The 26,638-nt window shown below is 39.1% G+C and overlaps 1 protein-coding gene across 1 annotated transcript in view; it reads left to right on the plus strand.

The window, feature by feature from the left end:
* The window catches only part of CENPF (centromere protein F), a 47,828-nt gene that overhangs the window by 4,901 nt on the left and 16,289 nt on the right, over nucleotides 1–26,638 (plus strand). The window contains 10 exon segments of the mRNA XM_032466472.1: nucleotides 884–1,005; nucleotides 1,444–1,535; nucleotides 3,238–3,529; nucleotides 4,654–4,856; nucleotides 9,699–9,824; nucleotides 10,734–10,862; nucleotides 13,940–14,062; nucleotides 19,290–19,425; nucleotides 21,355–24,761; nucleotides 26,024–26,638. Coding sequence (XP_032322363.1) covers nucleotides 884–1,005; nucleotides 1,444–1,535; nucleotides 3,238–3,529; nucleotides 4,654–4,856; nucleotides 9,699–9,824; nucleotides 10,734–10,862; nucleotides 13,940–14,062; nucleotides 19,290–19,425; nucleotides 21,355–24,761; nucleotides 26,024–26,638 — 5,245 coding nt within the window.

A 26,638-nucleotide genomic window follows, 5' to 3' on the forward strand; every position in this document is an offset into this window, starting at 1 on the left:
TTTCTTGTGTTAAGTTAAAATCAGAGACATTAGACAGTTGCAAGAATTGAGTCCACTCTTAACTTAGGTTGTTTGATTCTGAAAGGTGTTCAGAACTTAAAAGGTAGGGATAATCTGTACCCATACACAATGCAGTTGGCCCTCTGTGTCCACTGGTTCTGCACCCACAGATAGGAAGGGCCCAGTGTACTCTGCCATTTTATACGAGGGACTTGAGCATCCGCAGATTTTGTTATCTGCAGGGGTCCTGGGACTAACACCCGCGGATGCGGAGGACAACTGTATATAGCTTACTTTCTCCATTTCTTTGGATCTGTGTCCCGCCGTATCTCTTTTAGATGCATTATGTGAACCTGATTTATATATATGTATTTTAATAATGTCATAGAAGACATGGTATGTACGTAAGTTTATGTTTTTGTGATGACAGTGGTATAAGTAGTGCCATCCCAGTTTGTGATTGGAACCCATGTTCAATGACACCAGTTTCCTCCTGTGTTTCCGAAGTTCTGGGTTCTTTTTTAACACTGTGTCTATCTTGGGCTTAGAATATAAAATTTCCTTGGAATAGGTCCTCACCCTCCCAACTCTTCTTTGCTACTATAGTGGCAATTATAGATCTTCATGATAGCCTTCATAACATTGTGATTATCAGTTTATATTTCTGTTTCCCTAACTAGACTGAATTCCTCTGAAGACAGGGGACTGAGTTTATATCTATCTCATAAGTTAGTTCTTATTAAATGTCTGTTGAATAAATGAAGTGATAAGAATTCTTAGAGGGTGGGTTTTTTGCAAGTTCATTTCTTTCTAGTAACCTGTGGTGTTGGGATTCTGTAGCTGTTTCTCTGATTTGGTGAGCCCTTGGGTCCTTTTCTCACAGGTGTAAATCTGAACTTGAAAGAAGCCAACAAGCTGCACAGTCTGCAGATGTCTCTCTGAATGCGTGCATTACGCCACAAAAAATTTTTACAACTCCACTCACACCAAGTCAATATTATAGTGGTAAGGGTTTTTTCCGTTTGTATAAATAGCTGTATTATTGAGATTTTAATTCTGCCACAGAAATGAATTCATTCAGCTTTGAATTCAACTTCTGAATTAAGCATTAAAAAAAAAAAGCAACCACCAGTTACATATATTTTTGTGTATTTGTTGAATTATGCTGAGCCATCAGGTTAACAAGACTAACTTTTCACTTTATCCTTCTATGGTATGTTTTAAAAATAATTCAGTTTTGGAATATTCAAAACAGCTATATGTTTACATATATTTTGATATTGGAGTAATTTGATCAGTATCTGTTGCCTTAACCAAAACGTTCTTTCTATCTGATGTATTGAGATACTTGTTTCTAGACTGTCTATTATAATGATTCTTGATCTGAATTCCTTCGAGAAATCAATGATTGAAGTGAAACTGTGTCTCAATGTCTGAGTTTAGGTTCCAAATATGAAGATCTAAAAGAAAAATATAATAAAGAAGTTGAAGAACGAAAAAGATTAGAGGCAGAGGTGAAAACCTTGCAGGCAAAGGTAAGTAACTTATGGGCCTTGAGGATGCAGTTGAAGAAGTGCTTTGATAGGATAGAACAAGGATGGAGAAGAATCTGTTTTACATAGAGCTGACATATTTTTCTTAAACCAAGAAAATAAAGTTCCTGGCTCATTGGTTATAATATTTTTAAGATGAAAAATAGGTAAGAGTGAGTAAAATAGAGCGGGAGATTACTTTATCCCTAAATATTAAATGCTCACTGAATTCCATAGAAATGGTGGTAACATAATTATTTTTCTGTTAAGATCTAATGATAAAGAACATGTTTGGAGAGGGTGGGACCAGAGTCACTCCTGACCCTCACTGGCTGGCTTTAGAACCTGGGGATGATAGTGTCATATTCAGACCTTCTGATGGAATATGGTGACTGCCATCAGGGACGTGAGGTTTGGGGATCGTTATCCTTGAAATGTTTATTTCAGGTGAGAATGTAATCAACATAATCTCCCCAATTCTTTTAAATAAGTTGTTGACAAGGGTTTTAGACTCCATTTTGATACAGGTTAAAAAAAAAGCAGAGAGAGGTGGGTGGGTGAAAAGATTTGCTTAATATCAATAAAATAGACAAAAATCCATGTTTTAGAAACCCCAGCTTTTAGTTTCAGGACTGATCCTGAAAATACCTGGTATCTATAGGCTATACCTTCACCATTTCTGCTCACATGATGTGATTTGTTTAAAAAAAAAAATTCCAGTTTGACACTTGATGGTACATTTGCACTAAACATATGAACTTGGTGAGATGACACAACTTAGCCAACAGTTTCAGGCTGAATTTATAACCAGACGCCTTAATGATGAGAATCAAAAAGTACCTATTAGAGCTTTAACAATTTTAATTCTTTTTATGCCTTTAACCCTTGTTTTGAGATCACCAGGGTTTTGATAGGTAGCAAAGGCATTGCCTATCAAGGTGAATAAAGACTAAGCAGTAATTCTCCGGTCTGTATTGGAAATATCATGTGCTTTGTTATCCAGTTCAGTCACTGGTATTGATTCTGCCTCTGACATCTATTCCCAGAGTTATTTTGTGAAGGGATGTGAGTCTCCATAAACCATAAACCTGTTCCAGTTGCAAGAAAAGCCTTTGCTATAAAAAATTTAACTCAGCATCTACAGGCACATCTGGTCAGAACAGAGCAGAGAGAAGAACAAAAATAATTCAAAACAGCAGATAATCCACAAATGTCTGTTATATACTATAAAATACCTTTATATGACTTTTTTTCTGTGGGAGTGGTATGGTGGAAAGTAGATTCTTGAAAGAGTTCTCTAGGTTACTATTGAATTTTGAGTCTCTTTGTGGAAAGCTACAGGGGGAGGTGACCAAGGAAGGCAAAGGAAAACCAAATTTCAGAATTCAAAATGGAAGTAAGTACTCACATGTGTTTGTATGAAGTATGGGAGGGATGCAGAATGAATACAAAAACTGAGCCCATTTAAAATAGAGTGCGCCTCAGATAGTGCTGGCTTCACCCCTGAATGCTAAGTCTGACTGTTAGAATATGTCCTCACTGGGTATTGGGATGCAGTGGTTCCCTTGACTTGATGAATGTTCTTTCTTGGTACACAGTGGAAGTGTTACCCTCTTGGCATGGTTTTATGTTCTATTTGAAAATAAGTACATAGTCTTAAATATTGTGACTTCTCAAGGGCTTTAAAGAGTTTCTATTTTTACAGAAAGCGAGCCAGGCCATTCCGCAAAGCACCATGAATCACCGGGACATTGCCCGACATCAGGCTTCATCATCTGTGTTCTCATGGCAACAAGACAAGACTCCAAGTCGTCTTTCATCCAGTGCTCTAAAGACTCCAATTAGGAGAGATTTCTCTGCATCGTATTTTTCTGGGGAACAAGAAGTGACTCCGAGTAGATCAACTTTGCAAATGGGGAAAAGAGATGCTAACAGCAGTTTCTGTGATAATTCTAACAATCCTCATCTTTTGGATCAATTAAAAGCCCAAAATCAAGGTAACTTTTTGAGTTAAGTTAAATTTTCCTGAGATAATTTCAGAGATGACTCCAGACATTTTTAGTCCTAGGAACTGCTAAGATGTTTTGTGAGGCCCATCAGTGGTCAGCATCCCAGACGGGTGGTGTGAAATACTGTCTGTGATAATGAGAAAAGAGATCACCATTTTGAAAGGTACCTGTATTTGTACTAAAAAGCTGGTGCCCTGAAGCCTTCAAAAGCAGGGTGAGTGCCTCTGGCTTTCCAGCAGCGGGGCAAGCAGGTGGGTTACAGTCGACACTCCCCACTTAGCATTTGGCTCCTTTTGTGGCCCATGGACCAAGCCGGTGATCTGGCCGGTTTTGGCCAGAGGTGTGGCATGTGTCCGCAGAACAGCTTTGCCGTGTGCTGCCAGGTTGTCCATATGGGAGCAAACCTGTAACCTTGGCTGCCGCACCACGCTGCTGCTGACAGCCAAGGCTGCCAGGTGGTGTTTTGGAATCTACTCTGCAGACTATAATTTCCAGTGCTGTGATAGATTGAAAATCACCGTCAGTGTGCCCTGGTGAGAGCTGTCACACTGCCGTACCACTGGAACCAACATTGTGTATAAGTGAGGGAAAAAAATGAAAAAAAATTGTTAACTTTGGCAGTAGAGGAGGTTCACACTGTCTTGATCTTTACTGGGGGTAAAGCTTCTGGAAAATACGGGAGGGTGAATTTTTCACTGCTTAGCACTCATTGGCATTGATATGGGCACAAAACAAATATTAGTTTGCTGGTGTATAAAGCCAAGTGCTAATTTTAGTGCAGGGTGTTATATGTGATGCACTTTTTGTAGTCTCGATAAGATACTATTCATGATTTTAGAAAAGCATCTTCTCCCCAGAGTTTCTCTGTGAAAACATAAGAAAATTTGTTCCTTCTGCTTTCTATAGGATATTTGAATACAAACAACAATAGAATAAACACTGAAACTGAATCCATTAAAGTAGCTTCTGTGTTTAATGTGAATTGATTTATATTTGACTCATCAAAGATTTCAGAGCAGAGTAACATAGATTAATATATTCTGAATTTAGTTGTAAATTTCTTTGTGAAAAATATACATCAATTGAAGTGCGGGTTTTGTTTGTGATTTAAGAGCTAAGGAGCAAGATTAGTGAGTTGGAACTACGTCTGCAAGGACAAGAAAAAGAAATGAAAGGCCAAGTGAATAAACTTCAAGAACTCCAACTCCAACTGGAGAAAGCAAAAATGGAACTAAATGAAAAAGAGAAGGTTTTGAACAAAAGTAGGGACGAACTAGTGAGAACGACAGCACAGTATGACCAGGCCTCCACCAAGGTACTTGACTTTCCTTGAGTTACTGATAAACCTCCCCTCGTCTCGTACGGTTCTTTGGAGAGAGTACTTTACACTTAGACTTATGAAATGTTAGGGTGAACCTTATTAATATATGCTAGGCAGTATTGATACAGTTGAGCAGAAGTTCTTTTAGAGTTGGGTAGATCTGGGGTCCAATCTAGACTACACATTTTCTCAGCCAAGGGACTTGGGTAAGTCACTGATCTCTTTTACATCTCAGAGGGTGGGGAAGAATAAAGATTTTGTATATACAGCACCTGGCAAGTGCCTGATACATAGAAGAGGCACTTAAAGTCATGCAGCTTTAAAAGAGGTTTAGGACATATGATAGGATTGAACAGATCTACTCGTAGGATCCAGTATACGCATTCCTGCCCCTTAATCTTAAGGTTTTAATTAAGCCCAGGCTTCTTAGCCTGTTACCTGAGGGTTTTTTTGGTGGTTGTTTTGGTTTTTCGTTTTTCTTATTGCTTTTCCCTCAACCTACCTCTCTAGTTTTTTCTTCTGTTTTTTTCTATTATTCATTCAATCACTGACTCATTTGACAAATACTGATTGATTGTCTGCTCTGTGTCAGGCACTATTCTAGACCTGAGGATGGAGTAGTGAGAAAATAGACAACACTCACTCGCCTTGTGAAATTTCATCCTAATGGGGGATGTAACATAGATGTATCAGTCACATAGGTAGTGTGGTATATGATGACAAGTATAAAGAAAAATGAATTATCTTCTAGGACCGACTGCATTTTATTTGGTGTTTCTTGGGCCTAATTGTTGTCTGGGCCAGTGTTTTTCTCACATTTGCCTTACTGCTTGGCATACCTTCCTCTTGGAATACTCTTGACATGTTTCTCCTCCTGTGAGCTCCTGGGAGTGCAGTGAGATCTTTTCTCCTGGCACCACCCATCCTGCTCATGACCTTTTTATTATCATTATTTATGCTCCAGCCCTGCAGTTCCCACACTTGGCTAACTGGCAGAATCACTGAGAAACTTGCAGAATTAGTCTTGTTAGACCCACGTCTGAAGTGGGCCTATGGAATTTACCTTTAGTAAACTCTAGATATTTTTAGGGCAGTGGGTAAAAACCACTGTAGCAGATAGACCTATATCTTCTATTTGCTTCCAGGGACACAGGTTCTTTCTTTCTTTTTTTTTTTTTTTTTTTTTCCCCAGTCACTTCAGCTTTCCTTTGATTTATGTTTACATGATGTATTTCTGTCTTTTTACTTTCAGCCTATCTATCCTATTAAATTAAAAAATAGGCCTAATGTGAGTTTTGTGTGGACAGCATATATTTGGGTCATATTTTATGATGCATTCTTTTAAAGCACTTTTCACTTTTATAAACAGTACCTGTATTTTAATTAGTGTATTTAGACTATTTATTATTTAGTGTAATTACTGATATGTCATGGCTTAAGTCTTCCATCTTATTTTTTGTTTTTTATTTCTTTCCTTTTTTCCCCCTCTGTTTTCATATTTCCTGCCTTCCTGTAGGTTACTTGAACATTTTTTTAGGATTCCGTTTTGAATTATCAATAGTGTTTTTGCTTGTATTTCTCTGTAGAGCTTTTATAGTGCTTGTTCTAGATAATGTACAATACAACTTACCACAGTTTATTGATGTTGTCATTCTACCAGCTCTAATGAATTACAGAAAATTTACTCCCCTTTTTGTCCTTACACCCTCTCCTATTTATAGTATAATTTTCTTAAGTGTTTTCTTTACATATATTTAGAACCACATTAGACAGTGTTATAATTTTTGCTTCATTCATCAAACATAATTTAGAAAGCTGAAGAAGAGAAGGAAAGCCTATTGTATATGCCTGTACTGTTCCTTCACTTATTCTTCCTTCCCGATTCCTTCCAAATTTCCTTTTATCATTTCCTTTCTGTTTAGAGAACTTCCTTTAACCATTCTTTTAGTGTAGATGTACTGGCCACAAATCCTCTAACTTTTCTTTAGTCTGAGAATGTCTTGATTTCCTCTTCATTCCTGAAAGATATTTCTGCAAGGTATAGGATTCTGGGTTAACAGTGTTCTTCCAGCACTGACATGTTTTTCCTTGGGTCCCAAAGTCCCTAGTCAACCTGCTTTCTTCTCCCCTTTCAGAGCTTTCTTATGTTTGTCTTAATCTAATATGCAGGGTTTTGAATTGTTCTTGATGGCAGGAATAGGGAAGTGTTCGTCTCTTCCACCTTCCTGGAAGTGGCAGTCCAGGTTCATTTTAGAATTCTTCTTGTGCAGTGTTTTGCATAGAGAAATTCTTGATAACTATGGATCAGATGTATGAAGGAACATGACCTCTCTTGATCCACACATTTATTCTCCTTGTGCAGTCTGAGTTTGTAATTTGATTTTTTAAATTGAAAGACTTGAGTTTGAGCCCTGGCTCTGCCACACCCCAATTGTGTTGCTTTGGAGCTATTTAATTAACTTCTGAGCCTCAGTTGCCTAATTAGTAAGATGGTGTCAATAATAATGTCTGTGTCATAAGATTGTTTGTTTTAAATTTTATAAAGGCTTTAGCATAGTGCCTGGCAGATAGTGAACTCATAATAGTAGCTGTTATTATTATATTGAGTTCCTTGTCAATTAAGCTCATTTTCATTTTTATTTCTGCGAAGTCAGGCCTTCTGATATATAAGAATTATGCTTATCTTTTTACATTTGCTTTGTTGGTTTTGGTGTGACAAGATCACCAAATCCTTATTCAGTCTAACATATTTGATGAGGTCTCTTCTTACCAGATCATGAATTTGAAAGTTTGACTAGGACAGCAATGCTCTGGCTTTCTTTCTATTAGAGACTTCCCTCCAGGTCCTTAAGACTCATTTGTTCCGTGCTTTCTAGATTCTGTTTTTTCCATTAAACTACAAATCCACCTAACTGAAAATTTAGTCTGCCTTTATCCATCTTGCCTCTAGAGATAATATGACCTTGTCCAGTATGTTGCTGAAATCAATTATGCTTTGTTTATGCTGTTCCCTGATCTACCGTTAGAATTACCGATTAAGTAAAATGGAGCTAATTTAACCAAAATCAATACCATGTGCTTTAGTGAATATATATATGCTGTTTCTACTATGCTTCTTTTCCGAATATTTACAAACCATGTGGGATGCATGGTTTGAATGCACGTAGAAACAGAGTGTTGGGGCTGGCAGCAAAGCTGGAATTCAGCACCCGTGTTTTACTGCTAAAAATTCTGGCTCAGAGCACTGAGTGTCCAGGGTCATATGCTGCATACCTTTAAAGGACTTGAGCTCTGGACCCTTTTTCAAAGTATTATGGAGCATTCGTGACACTTAGTGGTCAGGTACTTGCACATGAATTGCGCATTGTAAATATCATCATTTAAAAAAATCTCAATAAAATATAAATGTTTCTTAAAGACTCTTTTTTAGCCTACTGTTCCTAATAAGAAAGAATTGTTGATTCTGAGATCCTTTAGTGGAATACGTTGCAGTTTGAAGGAGTACCAGCAGAGGGTGCCAATGGTTCATTCATCTATTCTGCCTAATGTGTTTTCTTTTCCCTCCTGAGAATTGTCAAAATTTCAGACTCATTTAGGCAATGATTTTTGTCTGAGTTGTTTACTACTGTATCCCTAGTGCCTAGCACAGTGCTCGATATACAGTTGGTTCCCAATAAATACGTGCTGAAGTTCATATTTGTTATTATAAATAATTTCTTTCATACTTTTCCTTGGGAATTTAAAAATTCAAGAACAATAAGGATAATGACAAAGGTGTCTTAATGTCCAAGGCAGTGAGTTAATTTGAACCACTGGTTCACTATTTTACTTTACAAATTTGGTATTTCTAAAGTTCTGATATTTGCAAAATCAGACCAGCTTTATCATTTCCTCTTTGGTTAGTTAATAATTAGTGTCTGGTCTTCTGGCAGAGTCTTACATAGCATTTTCTTTTTCTCTGAATTCTCTGTTAAATTTCTAATATTCCTGATGGCTCTAATTGGGATTATAATGGGTCTCAGAGAAATACATTAGTGGAGAGGTTTGACAAATTGGGGCACATTTCTTTTGGATCAGGAGTTCTTCTCCATCAATATGATGTGTTATTCTTCCCTGGGACTTTAGAGTTGTTTTGTAGGGTAGTTCAAGGATTTTAACACCATGGGGAAACTTCAGAGGAATGGGTTTTAACACTTTTTCCAATTTAAATTGAGAAGAACATCCTAAATTTTGATGGAGCTCATATTTTAAAAATTAAAAATGTAAAAAGGCAAATGAATGTTCTTTATGCTGCCTATGGCAGCTTGGTTAAAACTCAGTTGTGATATTCCCTGGAGGGCTGTGAACCTCCAGACATTTAAAATGGCATCGTGGGAGCATCGTGGAAAGAAGCATATTAATATTTAGAATTTCACACAAAATCTTTATGCTTGATGAGGATAATGAGTACCCTCTGATTATTTTACAGCCTCTAAATCAAAAAGGTCAACATCACTGCATTTGAACCTCTCATTTCCATGCAACAAAATGTTAGGTGAATCATTATTCAGACACGCTGGTTTTTTTCATGGCACAAGTTATGGAGGATTTACTTAAATGGTCTAATGCCTTACATCGTTGCTAATTTCTCCCAAATATAAATTTTATGTGTGCTAAAATACTTGTAGCAGTTCTGGTGTTTGGCTAATAGTTTTAAACCCAACTTTTTATGAAGTAAAAATGTGACAACACCATGGTACACTTGAACCAGATCTTGGGACTCATTTTTCTACAATTCAGAATGTTTGCTTTTTTTCAATTTGTTTTGTATTGACCATTTTAATTTGTTGTTTTTAGTGTACTGCTTTGGAACAAAAACTGAAAAAACTGACTGAAGATTTGAGTTGTCAGCGTCAAAATGCGGAAAGTGCCAAACGTTCTCTGGAACAGAAAATCAAGGAAAAAGAAAAAGAGTTCCAAGAGGTAAAATAAATGGGTTCATGAGGCGTTTTTCTGGAAGCCTCTTGTGAATACTTTATAGTTTGCTTAATTGAAAAGAGGAGTGTCTATCATCACGTGGGATAGTCCCCTAGTGGGGAAATGTTTTGTGTGGCAAGGTGGCTATATTTCCCTTCACACTTTTCCATCTTTTAGTTTTTGATTGGCGAAGGGACTTAGCAGTCCGAATATTCTTTTCTATCCATGTTTTCTGATTTGTTTAGGATTTGATACTGAGAAGGACAGGATCATATTTATTTCAAACACTCTGTGTTGTGAAGGAAACTATATTACATCCTCCAGCTGTTTTAAAGCCTGTGGGTGGGCAACTACATTAGAAAGGTAGTAGATGTTGGAGGGGCAAGAAGTTGGCAGACAATGAGGGCTGAAGATGCCCTTGCATAAGTGTTGGTACCAGTTTCAGGTGAGTGAGCCTGTGAGTGGGTCTACAGCCTTTTGATAAGAGTGACTAGAAATGTTAATCTGGTGTCCCTACGTGGCTATCACAGTTAATGGGTGGCATCTACTTCCTGTCCTCCTCAGTGGTCAATGGTGTATGGTATTAGGGGTCTTAAACCCTATTTTCGAGTGTGTTTGATTTCTCAGCTGAGTTGTGACCATTGCAGCTCAGGTCTACTCTCTTTTGCCCCTGGATATTTCAAACCAGAGGTGATTCATCTAAGATTGGGAATAAGGTGGGAAGAGGCCAGTTTCCATGTGTTCTTCCTGGGGACTGCGTCTCCTTCCCCCTCAGAGACCTGAGTCTGATGACCAGGATCATTAAGTGGACACAGCATGGCTGCCATCGTCTCCAGAAGAGCATTGCCTGGAGGACGTTTGGGTTTCACCCTGTTGACCAGCGTCAGTTTGCTGCATTTGTCTTTCACTTTTTAGGAGCTCTCCCGTCAACAGCGTTCCTTCCAAACCCTGGACCAAGAGTGCACTCAGATGAAAGCCAGACTCACCCAGGAGTTACAACAAGCCAAGAACATGCACAACATCCTACAGGCTGAACTGGATAAAGTAGGGCACTGGCTTAATTTCTCCTTCCTCCATAATCCCCCCTCTTCTTTATACATGTCATTTCTGTACCACAGCAGACATGATACCTTTAAAGAAAAGAAAATGTTGTATCCTCACTTTCCTTATATATCAAAGTAGAGAGCAAACTGAACTTTTCTGGGTCTGGGTTTCCTTGTTCAGAGAAAGAAGGGAGTGATGAGGATCTGAGATCTGAAGGTCTGTGGGCATCTCTGATATTCTGGTGGTTCTTGATCATGTCATCAGGTGGGAGCTCTCCCTAGTATTTATGCCCTCATATAGTCAAAGCACTGATACTTATAATTTATTTAACACTTACTGCAGAAATGATCTCACCTGGTTTTATGGCTTTACGTCTTGCCAGTGTGATGATGACCTCTTTATATCTCCAGCCTGGACGTCTGGCCTGACCTTCAGACTTGTGGGTGTGTACCTGATATTTCCACTCATATGTCTAACAGGAACTCATGCTTAACATGTTTTTAATGGAACTACAGCTCCCCCCCGCCCAAACTTGCTCTTCCCTTGATCTTCCTCCTCTTAGTAAATAGCAATTCTATTCTTCATCTTCCTCAGGCCAAAACCTCCATGTCACCTTCAACTCCTTTTTCACTCTCACACCCCAAAGTAATCCATTACAACTCTGCTGGCTCTACCTTTATTTATTTACACACACGCGCATGCACGCACACACACACATGCATGGATGTATTTGTATATGTCTGCATATGTATATTATTTGCATGTGTGTGTATTTGTGTGTATTATATGAACAGCATATTTAAACTTACAAATGTACAACAGTAAATTATTATAAGGCATGCTTCTCTTGTCACCATTATCTATGTCAGAGGATAGAATCTCGTCAGCCACCTCAGAAACCCTTCATGTGCCACATAGCTCCCTGCTAAGAAAAAACCTGCCTTTACATTTCATATTGGCTATGACTGCGTTCCCCACCTCCGGTACTGTATGAGGTCTAGGACACCATCATCTCTCACCTGAGGTTCTGTGCTAGCCTCCTAACTGGTCTCCCTGCTTCTACACTTCAGCCAGCAGCCAGAGGGAGTCTTTTCAAGTGTTAGTCAGATTGTGTCACTTCTCTGCTCAAAACCCTGCCATCATCACTCCCCATCTCAGAGTGTGAGTCAGGCACTTCTGAAGGTCTGCAAGAGCCTAGGTGGCCCTCGCATCCCCTCACTCGCTGACCCCATCTGCCAGTCTCCCCTAACGCACCGTCCAGGTCACATGGCCTCTCTGCCATGGGGGGAGGGGGTTGGACACCCAACACAGGGGCAGCTCTGGGCTTTACTCTTGGGGATGCTGTGTCCCCAGACAGATCTGTAGGGTGGTACCTTCACTTTTTGAGCTTTCTGCTCCAGGATCACCTATCAGTGACATCTTCCATGGGCACTACGTAGACCTCTACTCTCAAGTACTTTGTTTCTTTACCTTGCTTTACTTTTCTCTCTGATTCCTATCATCTGATGCACAATACAGTTATTTGTGTATTTTTATATTGTCTTCCATCACTCAAATCTTTCCGTGAGGACAGGCCCTTGGCTATTTTGTTTCCTGCTCTATCTGCAATGTGGAGGCACTAAATAGCCCACAGCTTTAAACTGGCAGAAGGCAGTGTGTTCATTCATTCTTTTCTTGACTTCATCCATTTTCCCTGAGAGGATGACACATTTTAGAGTTTACTCTGAATATGTCAGGTGTTCACCTGTTGTCAGAGTTACACTTAACTTTCTCAGTGTTTTTTTTTTTTTTTTTTTTTTCTAAAATTGAGGATTTATCATTTAGGTTGTCTCTTATTTTATGAAAAATACAGGTTAACTCTCAAATTCAAGATATAGCAGAGCAAGACATGTGGACCTCCCTTAGAGGAATTGGGGCTGGGAGGATGCAGCTGAGATGCGGAGCGCTAACATTTATTGACATCTGTTACGTATGGGGGATTATCTGAAGTTCTTTATAGAGTCATCCTTTATCCATCTGTCCAAGTCTGGAAAAAAGAAAAAAAAAATCCTCCTGTACTAGGATAAATTGTTATCAACTGTTTGTTGGATGTCCTGTAAGGCCTTTTAAAAAATACATTTACAAATGTATATTTGGGTTTTTAGGTTTTTGTTCATCAGAGAATATTCTGTAGGTAGTACCTGGCCTTGTTTTTATCAAACGTTTTTGGGTTTTTTTTAAGTCATTTCCAAACTAACAGATGTTTAGGTTCACGTAGCATGTGGTATCATTGGGCAGGTAAAGGTGAATGTTTCCTGATGTTTCTGTAGGACAGCTTCCTACATACGACACTGATGGCCTCAAGGGTGTATATGTTCTCACGTGTGACAGGTACTTCCACACTGCCCTCCAGAAAAGTTGTAGCAGTTTACCTGACACCAGATGTAAGAGGCCTGTTTCCTCCTGTCCTGCTAATAGGATATAGTCTTGGTTTTAAAAATTTTGCCAACTAAGGAGTGAAAAATGTTATCATTGTTTTAATTTACACTTTCCTGACTAGCACTGAGGTTATTTCTTTCAGGTGATTTGCCATTTATATTTTTTGTGTAAAATTTGTTTCTGTCCTTTGCTCTTCTTTTTAAACGGGTTTGCCTTTTTGTAAATTGAATCACAGATCTGTTTTATTTGTACTACAGGAATATCATTTTTATTCTTTCATATTTATTGCAAATGTGTTCTCCCAGTTTGTTTTCTTATCTCAACTTTTGTTGTTGTTTCTTATCTCAATTTTCAAAATTTTAGTTGTTTATCACTACTCGGTTGTTACAATTTTGTGGTTAAAGTTTTTTACTTTGTGGCTTCCCCCCAAACCCAGCCTTTTTCATCAACATATGCTGTTGCCAAGTGATGTCACAGGTTGATATGAGGGTGTTTTAAGTTCAACTTCCAGTGCCACATTTAGCTGTGACATGTATTGTGTCTCAACCAAAATAGATGGCATCAGTTCTTATATACCATGACCTTTTTATTATTTGAGACTAAATAATTATTTAGAAAGTAAAGAAAATAAAAAGCTTGGCATTATTTTCTCTTCATAGGTCACATCTGTAAAGCACCAGCTAGAAAAAAATTTGGAAGAGTTTAAGCAAAAGTTTAACAGGACTGAACAGGCCTTAGAGGCGAGTCAGATCAAGGAAAATGAGCTGAGGAGAAGCAGCGAGGTGAGTGGGGAGTACAGATGAGCACCTATCAACTCTGTACAGGATGAAGTGGGAGGACTGAAGAGTTTCTATACTACTTCTCACTAGTTCATCATGACTACATACTTCCCTTTTTTATTTGCCAGAAGTATTACAGAGTGTTCTGTATATCATCTCTGACACAGAACATAGCAATTATGGGAAAACATGACTTGTATTAAGACCATGTACTACTTTTTTTTTTTTTTTTAAGATTGTTTTAGACCACCTGGGAGGTGGAAGGATGGAAGAAAGCAAGGGATTGTTCTCAATGGAAAGGAACAAAATTGGTGATTGGAGGTATAATTTAAACTCCTTTTCCAAGGGTTGGCTTTTGAGTCATCAAATATTAAAAACCTTGTGCAAAGTCACAGATTTAAATAAATAAAATTTATGACAGATAGAGTTTCTAGATTTAATACTGTTATAAAAATATCAAGTAATTACAGTGTACTACTCTGGCTTCCACAGTCAACACTAACCTTATGCTGAGCGTGTGCAGGCTTGGCTGGTGGTGTCAGGGTAACAATACAAAGTGGTGGCAGAGGTTTCCCAATGGCATGGATATGAGCTGTACCCTGATGTTGTTCTACCAATAGGATTTTATCCATGCTTATTTTCATTTGCTTCTCTGAACTTATTTAGTGGCTCAGAGTTTATTTAAAGGGCTTAAATAAGAATCATTTAGGGACAGTTAATAGACTGAAACAATTTGAATAGAGCCATAAATCAGCACTGTAATCTTACGAAGAAGCACAGCAGAACAGTAGAAATTTCTTCTTCATTAAATGTCACAGGAAAGAATTTTTTCCACTAATCTTTTAAATATTTTACCATCCCTTTTTAGATTGTAAGGTTTTTGTTGTTGTTGTTTTTAAGTTCTCTATAAAGAGCAGTGATTTATCCAGGTGAGGCAAATTTAAGTGTATTTATCTTCACAGCTTTAAAGAGTTTCATGGTTATTAAAATTGGAAAATCCGTCAGTAGCAAAGAAGAGGCTGTTAAAGCAGCTATCAGCTCAGAGGGGTAATACTGCTGGAGAGAGGCGGCCATAGCTCCCGCAGCCTGAGTGGAGGAAAACTTCATATCAGATGATGGTTTCATCAGCAAACGTTTTCAAATGGAAGTGTTTGTTTCAACAAAACAAATGTTTGCCTTTTGGCCAGTGGGGACCAACCAACAGATGCTTCTGCTAACATTTCCACAGGCAGACTGGCACCGAACTCTTCCCTCTGTGAGCTTCCCTTTCAGCCAGGAACTCTCCCGCGACTCCACTGGCTGCCTGGTGGAAACATTTTGTAAAAGCGATCGTCTGGTTAAGAGGGTCCAAACACTTTTCAAACAGTTTGCTTGGCCAAGGCTCCATAGTGGTCCGGACATCTCTTGCAGGTGTTTCTGAAGATTGGGGCGTCCCTATAGGATCTGGTTTGTCAGCTGTGGAGCTGTCCACCATGAACTGTAGCAGTACGGAGTTTAAGGCCGGTCATGGTGCCCTTAATATTTCATTGATTTCTGTGTCCAGTGAGGGCAGTCATGTGAAAGTGCCGAGCCCAGGACCAGGGAATTCATTTAGTATTTGTCTTTAATGTAAGTTTGTGTGTGTCTTCTTTTGAGGATGATACCAAGAATTCAAAGGGTTTAGCTGGCTCTTGCATATTGAAGAGGGACTGGGAGCAGAAAAGCAATTTACCCAGTTAGACCAGTATAACTTAGTGGTAAAATGTTGGTGGTTTTAGAGTGAGTGAGATCTGAAATTGCCTCATTTTTCTGCCACCTACCTGCTGTGTGACCTTGGGACGATGACTTACCCTTTCTGAGTCTGACTTTCCTCATCTGCATATGGGGACTAATAACACCCCTCTCTTTTCAAAGCTGTGTGAATTAAGTTAAATATTATATGTCAAGTCTTTAGACCTGTGCCTCGCACATACATGTTCTTTGGTCTTCACGACTGTTATGACCTTTTGATATTACCACTGTTTGCTGTCACCCATAGGCAGAGAAAGTGATGAGTTCATTTGAGACTTTTCACATTTAAAATTATAGCCCATTCTAGTCTGTTGCTCTGAGTATCCTTCTGTAGCTAATTATAAGTACAAACAAGTTTAGCATGCTTATAGGTTTTGGATGCCGAAATAATGTGACAGTTGTACCGAAATTTTCCTTAAGCGTGTTTAGCAAACTAATATGCCGCTCACAATGAGAAATTATCAGTAGTGGAAATGTGATTTAATGGCCCAATCAAGAGTAAAGTTAACATTTAGTAACAAAGTGAATGGAGGGTTTAGATGAGCTGCTCATCCAGCATCCAGTGCCAACCCCGTAGCATTGGTGTTAGGCGATAATATACCATCATTTGACAGCTAAGATGAAGGAACACTTGTTTGGGGAGCCTGGGGACCTGTATTACACGGGTCCTCTCAGAGGGCCTGGTCTGGCAGGCAAGACAGATGAGATGGAAGGAGAAAAACACTTCCTTTGCATCCATCCCTTGTTCACCAGAGATTTCGCCCCAGCAGGGGACGTATTAAGCGTTATTCATGGATGGGATCATGAAATGCCACACAGTAACTTAAATTTGTTTTGTCTGGCCCTAGGAAGTGATGCTTCCCTTGCTGCTCCTAAACCAAAGTTGATGTGGGTAGAATTGCTTGCTAAGCTCTAATGCTGGCTTGTGGTTATAGGGATTTTTGTTGTGTTTTCCAGACTAGTGCCCAATTTTGCAAATCATGTGAGGTTGTCAGAGATGCCTAGGAGAATATACCCTTGTATGCTTAACTCATTGTTGCTAATGAGCTACCCAATCAAGTCTTAAGTGGCTGTAAGCCTCACAGAAAACTAATTGCTGATGGATGGCAGCCTACAGCTCCATTTTCAGATGCTCATTTTCTAAATTCTGGCCTTTTAAAATTCTTGGGTTGGCCACAGCCATAGCATTATAAGCCTGCTGGGTCCCAGGATTGGCTGAACATTTCTTCGTTAGAAACAAGTATTTACGGAGCTAATGCCAGAATAGAGAAAGACGTGTTCATTTTTCCATTGAGCCTTCTATTCATTTAAACAGTCTCCAGTTAAGGACAGACGAACAGACACATAAACATAAATTGCCCCCCTCCCTCCCGGGTTCCCTCCCTCCCTCTTCTTCTTTTCACCCGCCTTCCTCCTGCTGGGATGCAGCCAGCTTTGTACCCAGTGTCTTGTCCGCTTTCTTGTCACACCTCTAGATGTAGGTGCCATTTGATTTGATTTATTTTTTAGGGTAAAAATAATATTTTGTAAGTTGCAAAATAAAAATGCTAAGTCAACCTAGGTGGTTACATTCTAATTATTCTCGCATGTTGAACTCATTCAGCTAATCTTAGTATTGATCACGCAGATTTAGCTGCTGTTAAATTTCGGGGAGAAATACTACTAATGATGCTCCGTTACCCTTGTTGAAGTCTGTTAAGGTGATTTACCTTTCACGTCTGTGATCTCATTTGAGTGGTGATTATTCTGAGCCTGAAGAGCAAACAAGCGATTATAGATTCTCTAGTTTAATGAAGCTAGTTTAAGTCAGTAACATCGTTGCACCTTAGTGATCATGCATTCTCTGCGGAATCTCACACTGACTAGTACGAATGTTAGCCTCTCAGTCTTGGGGTGAGTTGGAGCAGGACTTTATATTTCTTTCACCTAGAATTAATTCTTCTCCGTTGATCTCTTAATTTGATAGAGTGTCACATGAGCTCGTGGAAGGGTGGCAGGATCAGGACAAAGGAGAAAGAGGAATATAACTGCAACAGGAGCTATCATATTTTGATGCTGAAAATGAACATATATACATGAACACAGCAGCTGCCAGCAAGTTTTCAAGTGCTTTCTACCAGCCAGATTCTCCCTCTTCTTAAATTTGGCTTTGCTGCATTGGTACCCATCTGTTGGTAGTAACCAGACTGATAATTGAAGGCAGGCTTCCAGCTCAGCATTGCCAGGGCCATCTGCTTTCTAACGGTGCAGTAGGGTTTTGGAGGATGGGTCTTAATTGTTTCTTTAAGATTCAGAAATTTCCCCTACTTCTCAGAGGGGCATTTTTTAAAGTTTTTTTTTTTTTTTTTTAAGTTAGCCTTATGAGTCCTATCCCCTCCACACCTGCTAAGGATGGGAGATGCTTGGTCTGTCAGTCTGTAATGATACCTGCCAATTCCCAGTGGTCCAGAGGGTGGCATATAATATAGGCTGAGATACTTCTCTGCTACAATATTGAAGGTTGAACAACAAGTTGAGGAATTTGGATAGAGCGTTTATAATATTTATTATACAAGTCATGTGGTTAATATGAAGAAGCTTTTTTTTTTTTTTGGATGCAAATATTGCTTGGTTTTAAGAGTCAGAAAAATAGGTTTCACTAGGTGATAAAATGGGGCTGTGTATGTCTCTGCGACCTTATGGCACATCAGTGCACAGGGACTTCATTTAATCAGGTACCCAGAGGACCTGTTTTCAGTGTGAAAGCTCAGACTGATCCCTCTGCCTAGAATTAATTCTTCCTTCTGTGCTCTAGCCCTCTGGTTTTTCCATAGTACACTTCACCTCTCTTTAGTATCTAGCACATCCTGGTGTGTATTAAGTGACTGGTATCACATTTCCCCCACTAGGGGGTACCTGCCCTGAGGGCAGAGACTCTGTCTTAATTTGTAGCTGCATCTTTCATGGTGCCCATTCCAGCATCTTGTGCATTGCAGATTTTCTTAATAAACATTTATTAAAGGTAATTTTTACTCATAAAGACATTCCATAACACTGAACCTTAAGATAGTTTTACAATGAAACTTAAAAATCTGTCACATGAATTTTTTGGTTCGTTAGCACCTCAGAACTTTGCAAAGATACATTTGATCATTCAAATGTGATAGGAACTTGGGGGTTTGTGTCTCCAGGGGATCTTGTCAATAGGACTTTCCTTAAATGCTAACATTTTAACAAGCATAGGGCATCTAGAAAGTTGGAAAAATTTCTTTCTTGATGGAAAAAGATGATCATCAGTTTTGGGTTTTGTGCTTTCAACTTCTATTTATAAAAGCATTCAATTGAAGTAAGACTGTCTAACTTCATTAAGTGCTTAAAGGGTTAAGTGCGATTCCTCCTCAGGTAAGAAATAAACAGTTCCATTAGGGACCCTTACCCAGGCAGAAGTCATAAGTTCCCTGAGCCTCTGTTTGTGCTTCAGGAAATGAAGAGGGAAAACAGCCTCCTTAAGAGTCAGTCTGAGCAAAGGGACAGAGAAGTCTGCCACCTGGAGGAAGAACTGAAGAAGGCCAGGCAGTGTTTAAGTCAGAGCCAGAATTTTGCAGAAGAAATGAGGGGTGAGTAAACGTAGTGTTTTAGAGTTGTTTCTCTAGGCTCATGTTCCCACAAGGGAGGGTGGATGTCATTAGAAACGTCTTCGAATTTTTCCATATCTTCTCCCAGAGAGATGTTTGCAATTGATGTGGAAAAGTTTTTCCTTTTCTACTTTTTAGTTTCCAGAGTGATAGCTGGACTTTTTTTTTTTTTTAAATTGGAACACACTGTGTCCCCAGATGCCTGGTTTTCAGCACTTTGAAACCAGAAGGGTAAATATTTTCCACCCAAAAGTGAATTGTCAGTGCTGTCTCTCGCCCCGGAGTGCTGTTCTCTGTCTCACGTGTGTTTGGTAGTTACACGCAGATAGCTCATCTTCTCAGCCATCACCATTTCCCTCAGGATGGAAAATCCTGTATTAAATGTGTGTTTTCCCAGCCCTTAGTGACCACTGTTTCTGGATGGCTTACTTGACTGAATGACTTTATTTCCTTACTTCCTGTGTAGCCACAGGATGGTGCTGTGCTCACCAGATGAACATACCATTAGTTCACATTGATTTGCAAATGCCATACGTCTTTTATTTACATTTATTTTTTAACCTGGGGTATTTGCACATCCAGGATTTCTCTTAACCTGATCTGCAGAATGTCGTGTCACACCTCCCTATGACTATTTTCTCTCTTAAATTCCAATCTCCCCAAGATAGTTTTCAGTTTTTTCACAGCAGGAGGTGGAGATGTCAATCTTCGGCTTTCTTGAAAGAAAATGATAGGACAAGGAAGGGTTAGGGCGTTTTTTCAGTGTTGGACGCCAGTGTCATTGTTTGTTGTCCTCGCAAGCGAAGTGGATTGATCGCCCCTTGTGGTGCTGTCTCCACCAGCCATCCACTCTCAGTAGGTAGGCTGAAATTAGTGGTTAAAAATAAAGAGGGCTTTCTAGTTAGTGTAATATCTGAGTTTATAATACATGCTACCTTTTCCATCTACTGTTGAGATTCTCAACTTTTATCCTCCCTCAGCATACTTGGGAAGCCTTCCCATCGCTGTTGGATAGAGCAGGGTGGTTCTTCTCAACTGGGAGGGCCAGTGGGCAGAAGGGAGTTTTTAGGCAGAAAACAAGGTAGCAATAGAGTCTGAGAAATCTTCCAGATGACTGTCACCTTCACAGAGTCCACCCTCACTGTCAGGGGCTGGGATGTAGGGGGGCACTGCTCCTCAGTGACACTCACATGTAGGTCTTCAGACTTACAGATATATAGCAACCATATACTCTTTTTAAATTCTTATTTCTTATTGACTTGTAGTTGATTTACAGTGTTAGTTTCCGGTGTACAGCAAAGTGATTCAGTTACATACATACATTCACATATTTTCAGATTCTTTTCCATTACGCTCGTTACAAGAAATTGAATAGAGTTTTCCCTGTAGCACCACATACTCTTGTACTTAAGCCTAATCCTATGGATTTTTTTTTGGCTACAATGATGAAGAAGTTATTTACTTTTCTGGGAAATCAGAAACACCCCATAGTGATGTAGGATATTTCCATTTTTGTGCTGCTTTTGTCACACTTTTCTCTCCTTGAGTAAGTATTTCAAAAGGGCAAAAATATGCACATACATAAACACATACAAGGAAAAAGAGTAAAAGAAAGTTTCAAATACTTAGGAAAATAAGCACCTGTATTTTATACAACACTTTATTAAACTGCTTGGAAAGAAGATAAATACATGTGTTGCCATCCTGAAAATGACCATTTTCTCACTCTTTATATAAGCTTAGATAATTATCAGGCGGTCTACTTTCCAAGAGGTATGCATGCAATAATGCCAATTTTTACAGGACTTAAGAAGCTGTTTGTATGGATTTTTTTTTTTTAAGAGTTTAGAATTCTTACAGATAAATATTTGTTAAAAACATGACAACTTACAAAATTATTTTTTTTTATAGCTAAGAATACCTCTCAGGAAACTATGTTAAGAGATCTTCAAGGAAAAATAAATCAGCAAGAGAATTCCTTGACTTTAGAGAAACTGAAGCTTGCCTTGGCTGATCTGGAAAAGCAGCGAGATTGTTCTCAAGACCTTTTGAAGAAAAGGGAACACCACATTGAACAACTGAATGAGAAGTTAAGCAAAACAGAGAGAGAGTCCGAAGCTTTATTGAGTGCTTTGGAGTTAAAAAAGAAAGAATATGAAGAACTGAAAGAAGAGAAAACTCTGTTTTCTCGCTGGAAAAGTGAAAACGAACAACTTTTAAGTCAGATGGAATCAGAAAAGGAAAGCTTGCAGAGTAAAATTAATCACTTGGAAACTTGTCTTAAGACACAACAGATAAAAAGTCACGAACACAATGAGAGAGTTAGAACACTGGAGATGGAAAGAGAAAATCTTAGTGTCGAGATCAGAAACCTTCACAACGTGATAGACAGCAAGACTGCGGAGGTAGAGACCCAGAAACGAGCTTATGGAGAACTACAACAGAAAGCCGAGTTCTCTGATCAGAAACATGAGAAGGAAATGGAAAATATGTGTTTGAAAATTTCTCAGCTTACTGGGCAAGTTGGAGATCTAGAACATAAGCTTCAGTTACTGTCAAGTGAAATCATGGACAAAGACCAGCGTTACCAAGACTTGCATGCAGAGTCTGAGAGCCTCAGGGATCTGCTGAAATCCAAAGATTCTTCTAGGGTGACAAACGAGGCTCATCAGAGAAGTCTTCTGACTTTTGAACAGCAGCCTGCAATGAATAATTCCTTTGCAAATATAATTGGAGAACAGGGTAGTGAGCCTTCAGAAAGGAGCGAATGCCACTTAGAACCAGACCAGAGTCCAAAAAATTCAGCCATGTTACAAAACAGAGTTGTTTCTCTTGAATTTTCTTTAGAGTCTCAAAAGCAGATGAACTCAGATCTGCAAAAGCAGTGTGAAGAGTTGGTGCAAATCAGAGGAGAAATAGAAGAAAATCTCATGAAAGCAGAACAGATGCATCAAAGTTTTGTGGCTGAAACAAGTCAGCGCCTTAGTAAGTTACAAGAAGACACTTCTGTTCATCAGAATGTTGTTGCTGAAACTTTAGCTGCCCTGGAGAGCAAGGAAAGAGAGTTGCAACTTTTGAATGAAAAATTAGAAACTGAGCATGCAGAGATTCAAGAATTAAAGAAGAGCAACCATTTACTTCAAGAATCCCTAAAGGAGCTACAACTTTTGTCTGAAACTCTTAGCTTGGAGAAGAAGGAAATGGGTTCCATCATCTCTCTAAATAAGATGGACATTGAAGAGCTGACCCAAGAGAATGGGACCCTCAAGGAAACGAATGCAAACTTGACCCAAGAGAAGATGAACTTGCTCCAAAAGAGTGAGAGTTTTTCAAACTGTATAGATGAAAGAGACAAACGCATTTCTGAGTTATCTAATCAGTACAAGCAAGAAAGGCTTACTTTGCTACAAAGATGTGAAGAAACAGGAAATGCATTTCAGGATCTTAGTGAAAAATATAAAGCAGTGCAGGAAAAGAACTCTAAATTAGAATGCTTGCTGAATGAATGCATGAGTGTTTGCGAAGACAGAAAAAATGAATTGGAACAGCTAAAGGAGACATTTGCAAGGGAACAACAAGGACTTGTATCACAATTAGCATTAGCTGAAGAAAGAAACCAGAATTTAGTACTAGAATTGGAGACAGTGCAGCGAGCCCTGACAGCTGAGATTACAGATAATCAAAACAATTCCAAGAGGGAGGCTGATGGCTTAAAGCAAGAAATCATGACTTTAAAGGAAGAACAAAGTAAGAGGCAAAAGGAAGTTAATGCCTTATTACAAGAGAATGAGCATCTCATGAAATTAATGAAGGCTGAACACGAGCATCAACATGTAGAATTGGAACCAACTCAGGACTCTGTGAAAGGAGGAGAGAGGGAGACAAATAAATGTCACGTTCAACTTCCGATGGATCTTGAAGTTACAGATGCTTCTTTAGACAGTTATAATGCACAACTGGTACAGTTAGAAACTAAAGTGAGAAACATGGAATTAAAACTTCAGGAAAGTGAGAAAGAGAAGGAGCACCTACAGCATGAATTACAGACAATTAGAAGAGAACTGGAAACTGGAAATTTGCAACAAGATATTCAGCCACAAGATATTAATGGCCTTGGAGACTGTGAAATCAATCCAGAAGGAAAGTATATTTCAGTGCTTCATGAGTTGTCAGTAAGTCCGCATGACAGTCCCCACCTGCAGGGCTCTCTACAGACAGTGATGGGCAAGCTGAATGAGTTAGAGAAAATGTGTGAAGGACTGCAGGTTGAAAAGTTTGAACTCATCTCTGAGCTGAACGAATCAAGATCAGAATGTATCACAGCGACTAGTAAAATGGCAGAAGAGGTGGGGAAACTAGTAAATGAGGTTAAAATACTAAACAACGAAAATGGACTTCTCCAAGGTGAGTCAGGGAAAGCAGTGTCAGAAAGTGAATTTGGTGAACAACAGAATGAGCAGAACTCTGTGTCCTTAAATCCTTTGGAGGACAGTAATTTCTACGAGCACTTGACTGTGTCAAACAAAGAAGTTCAGATGCACTTTGCTGAATTACAGGAGAAATTCTCATCTTTACAGAGCGAACACAAAATTTTACATGATCAGCACTGCCAGATGAGCTCTAAGATGTCAGAATTACAGTCCTATGTTGACACGTTAAAGGCTGAAAATTCAGTCTTGTCCATGAATCTGAGAAACTCTCAAGGTGACTTGGTAAAGGAGGTGAAGCCAGGACCCGGGGAGGAGCGTTTACTGTCCTTGTCATTCTCCTGTGTGACTGACAGCCCTGGTGGTACAAGTTTGGGAGAATCCTCTTTTTACAAAGATCTTTTAGAGCAGACAGGAGAAACATCCCTTTTGAACAATCTAGAAGGGACTGTTTCGGTAAACCAGTCTAATGTGGAGGAAGAATCTTGCAGCAGTCTGGAGGAGGAGAATCTGACCAAGAACGAAATCCCCGCTGCCCCAGCGAGGAGGATTGAAGAACTGGAGACCCTCTGTCAGATGTACCTGCAGTCCCTCAAGAAGCTAGAAGAGAAAATTGAAAGTCAAGGGATTATGAAAAATAAGGAAATAAAAGAGCTCGAACGGCTACTAAGTTCTTCAAGGGAAGAGCTCGGCTGTCTCAGGAAGCAGTACTTGTCAGAAAATGAACAGTGGCAGCAGAAGCTGACACGAGTGACTGTGGAGATGGAGTCTAAGTTGGCAGCTGAAAAGAAACATACGGAACACTTGACACTTGAGCTCGAGGTAGCACGACTTCAGCTTCAGGGTCTGGATTTAAGTTCTCGGTCTCTGCTTGGCGCCGACATAGACGATGTAAGTACTTGGGAATGACATGCTCTATTTCTGTAATCACATGCCTAGGAGACATGCAGTCAATTTTGTTGAATTGAAATCGACACTAAATCTAAATTAAAATGTTTTTACGGTTCAAAGATGTAAGAACAAAGTATACCAAAGTTTTGAAAAAATAAACTAGAACTTTAGGAAATTGAGTAAACTTCGTTTGGTGGGTAAATTTCTATCATGATTATCTTTAAACACTATTCTATTGGACATTCCTAAAGATGTTTTTTAAAGTCTCCCAGAGAAAATTATATCATAGAGTCAGAACATCTTCTTCAGGATGTCTATGTGTTTTCACTCTGTGCGTTAATAAAGTACATTAAATATGAAATTGGAATTAGGAATGGAAAGGTGATAGGAATTTCAACCTCTCTCACCCATTTCAGACTGTTTTTAGTGTTACAGAGGTACAGTCATGAAACTAAATATTGGAGTTTATTATGTACTTCTGAATACTTTTCCAACACTTTGCTCAGATACAAATCTATGATTTGGGATCAGTCATTTAAAGGGACATTTCTTTCTTTATTGAATATAAAATTGTTTAGTTACTTCTACCTTGGTCCTTTGTGATCTGCCAGCTGAACTAACAATGCCATATAGTCGATGTCTAATTGAATCCCCTCTCTCTGCCCCTGTAAGGTAGGGAGGGTGGGTGGAGACGTGACGGCGGTTGTAGTCACAGTAGCAAATCCCCATTTTACAGATAAGAGGAAAGTGAGGTTCAAACATGTGATTTACCTAAGCATATAGGCAGTAAGTGCTAGATCTTTGATTAAGTCCTTGGCTGGGAATCTGGTCATGAAACCTTACTGCTTTCTTTTATTGGAGAATATCATAAATGCTGAAGGTGGGAGCTGATCATTTTATATGGAATTTGTTAGCCTCTTATTGGAGAATCCCAAACAACAATTTCATATTTAGACTACCTAGAATATTCCTAGCAAGAAAAAGAAAATGTAACTACATCACAATTTAGATGATCAAATAACTGATCTGACAGGTTTGTCTTCAGGATAAATGCTTTACCCAGTGTCTTGCCCAGAGAGAACACTTACCAAATGTTTGTTTAATTGTGTTGAATATTTGGGTGGAGAGAGGCAAATGTGGTGGGAAATGCGCCATTTGAAGAGATGTGTTTAGCAGAGGCAAGTAGCCGGTTTCCAAAAAAAAAAAAAAAAAAAATTAAGCCTATTTATTCTTTGCATTCTCATTATATCTTACAACTACAGGCTACTCGGGGTGGAAACGATAGCTGTGACATAAGAGAATCAGAAGAATATACTTCAGAAACTAAAGAGAGGCCTCCAAAACATGAGGTTCATCAAATTTGTGAAAAAGATGCTCAGCAGGACCTCAGCATAGAGATGGAGAGAATAACTGAGACAGATGCACTCAGACTTAGAGGGGAATGGTCCAGGGAGCAGCCCCCAGAAGCCAGCCATGAGACCCCAGAGGAAGACGAAACCCAGGGCTGCTCAGAAAGCATGTCTGAATTGTCACTTTCTGGTCCTAATGCTTTGGCACCTATGGATTTTCTGGAGAATCAGGTAACCATTCAGAATCTCCAATTTCAGGTAAAAGAGGCATCTGATGAGAATTTGAGATTACTTCATGGCATAGAGGAACGTGACCAAAAAGTTGAAAGCTTACTAAATGAAATCAAAGCATTAGACTCGAAACTCAATTTACAAGAAGTACAACTAACTACCAAGATTGAAGCATGTATAGAATTGGAAAAAATAGTTGAGGAACTTAAGAAAGAAAAATCGGATTTAACTGAACAATTGGAATCCTTTTCTTGTGATAACCAGAAAGTAGAAATTTCAGGAGGCCTCGCTGCTAGC

This window comes from Camelus ferus, chromosome 23 (genome assembly GCF_009834535.1).
Source record: "Camelus ferus isolate YT-003-E chromosome 23, BCGSAC_Cfer_1.0, whole genome shotgun sequence".
Taxonomy (NCBI): domain Eukaryota; kingdom Metazoa; phylum Chordata; class Mammalia; order Artiodactyla; family Camelidae; genus Camelus; species Camelus ferus.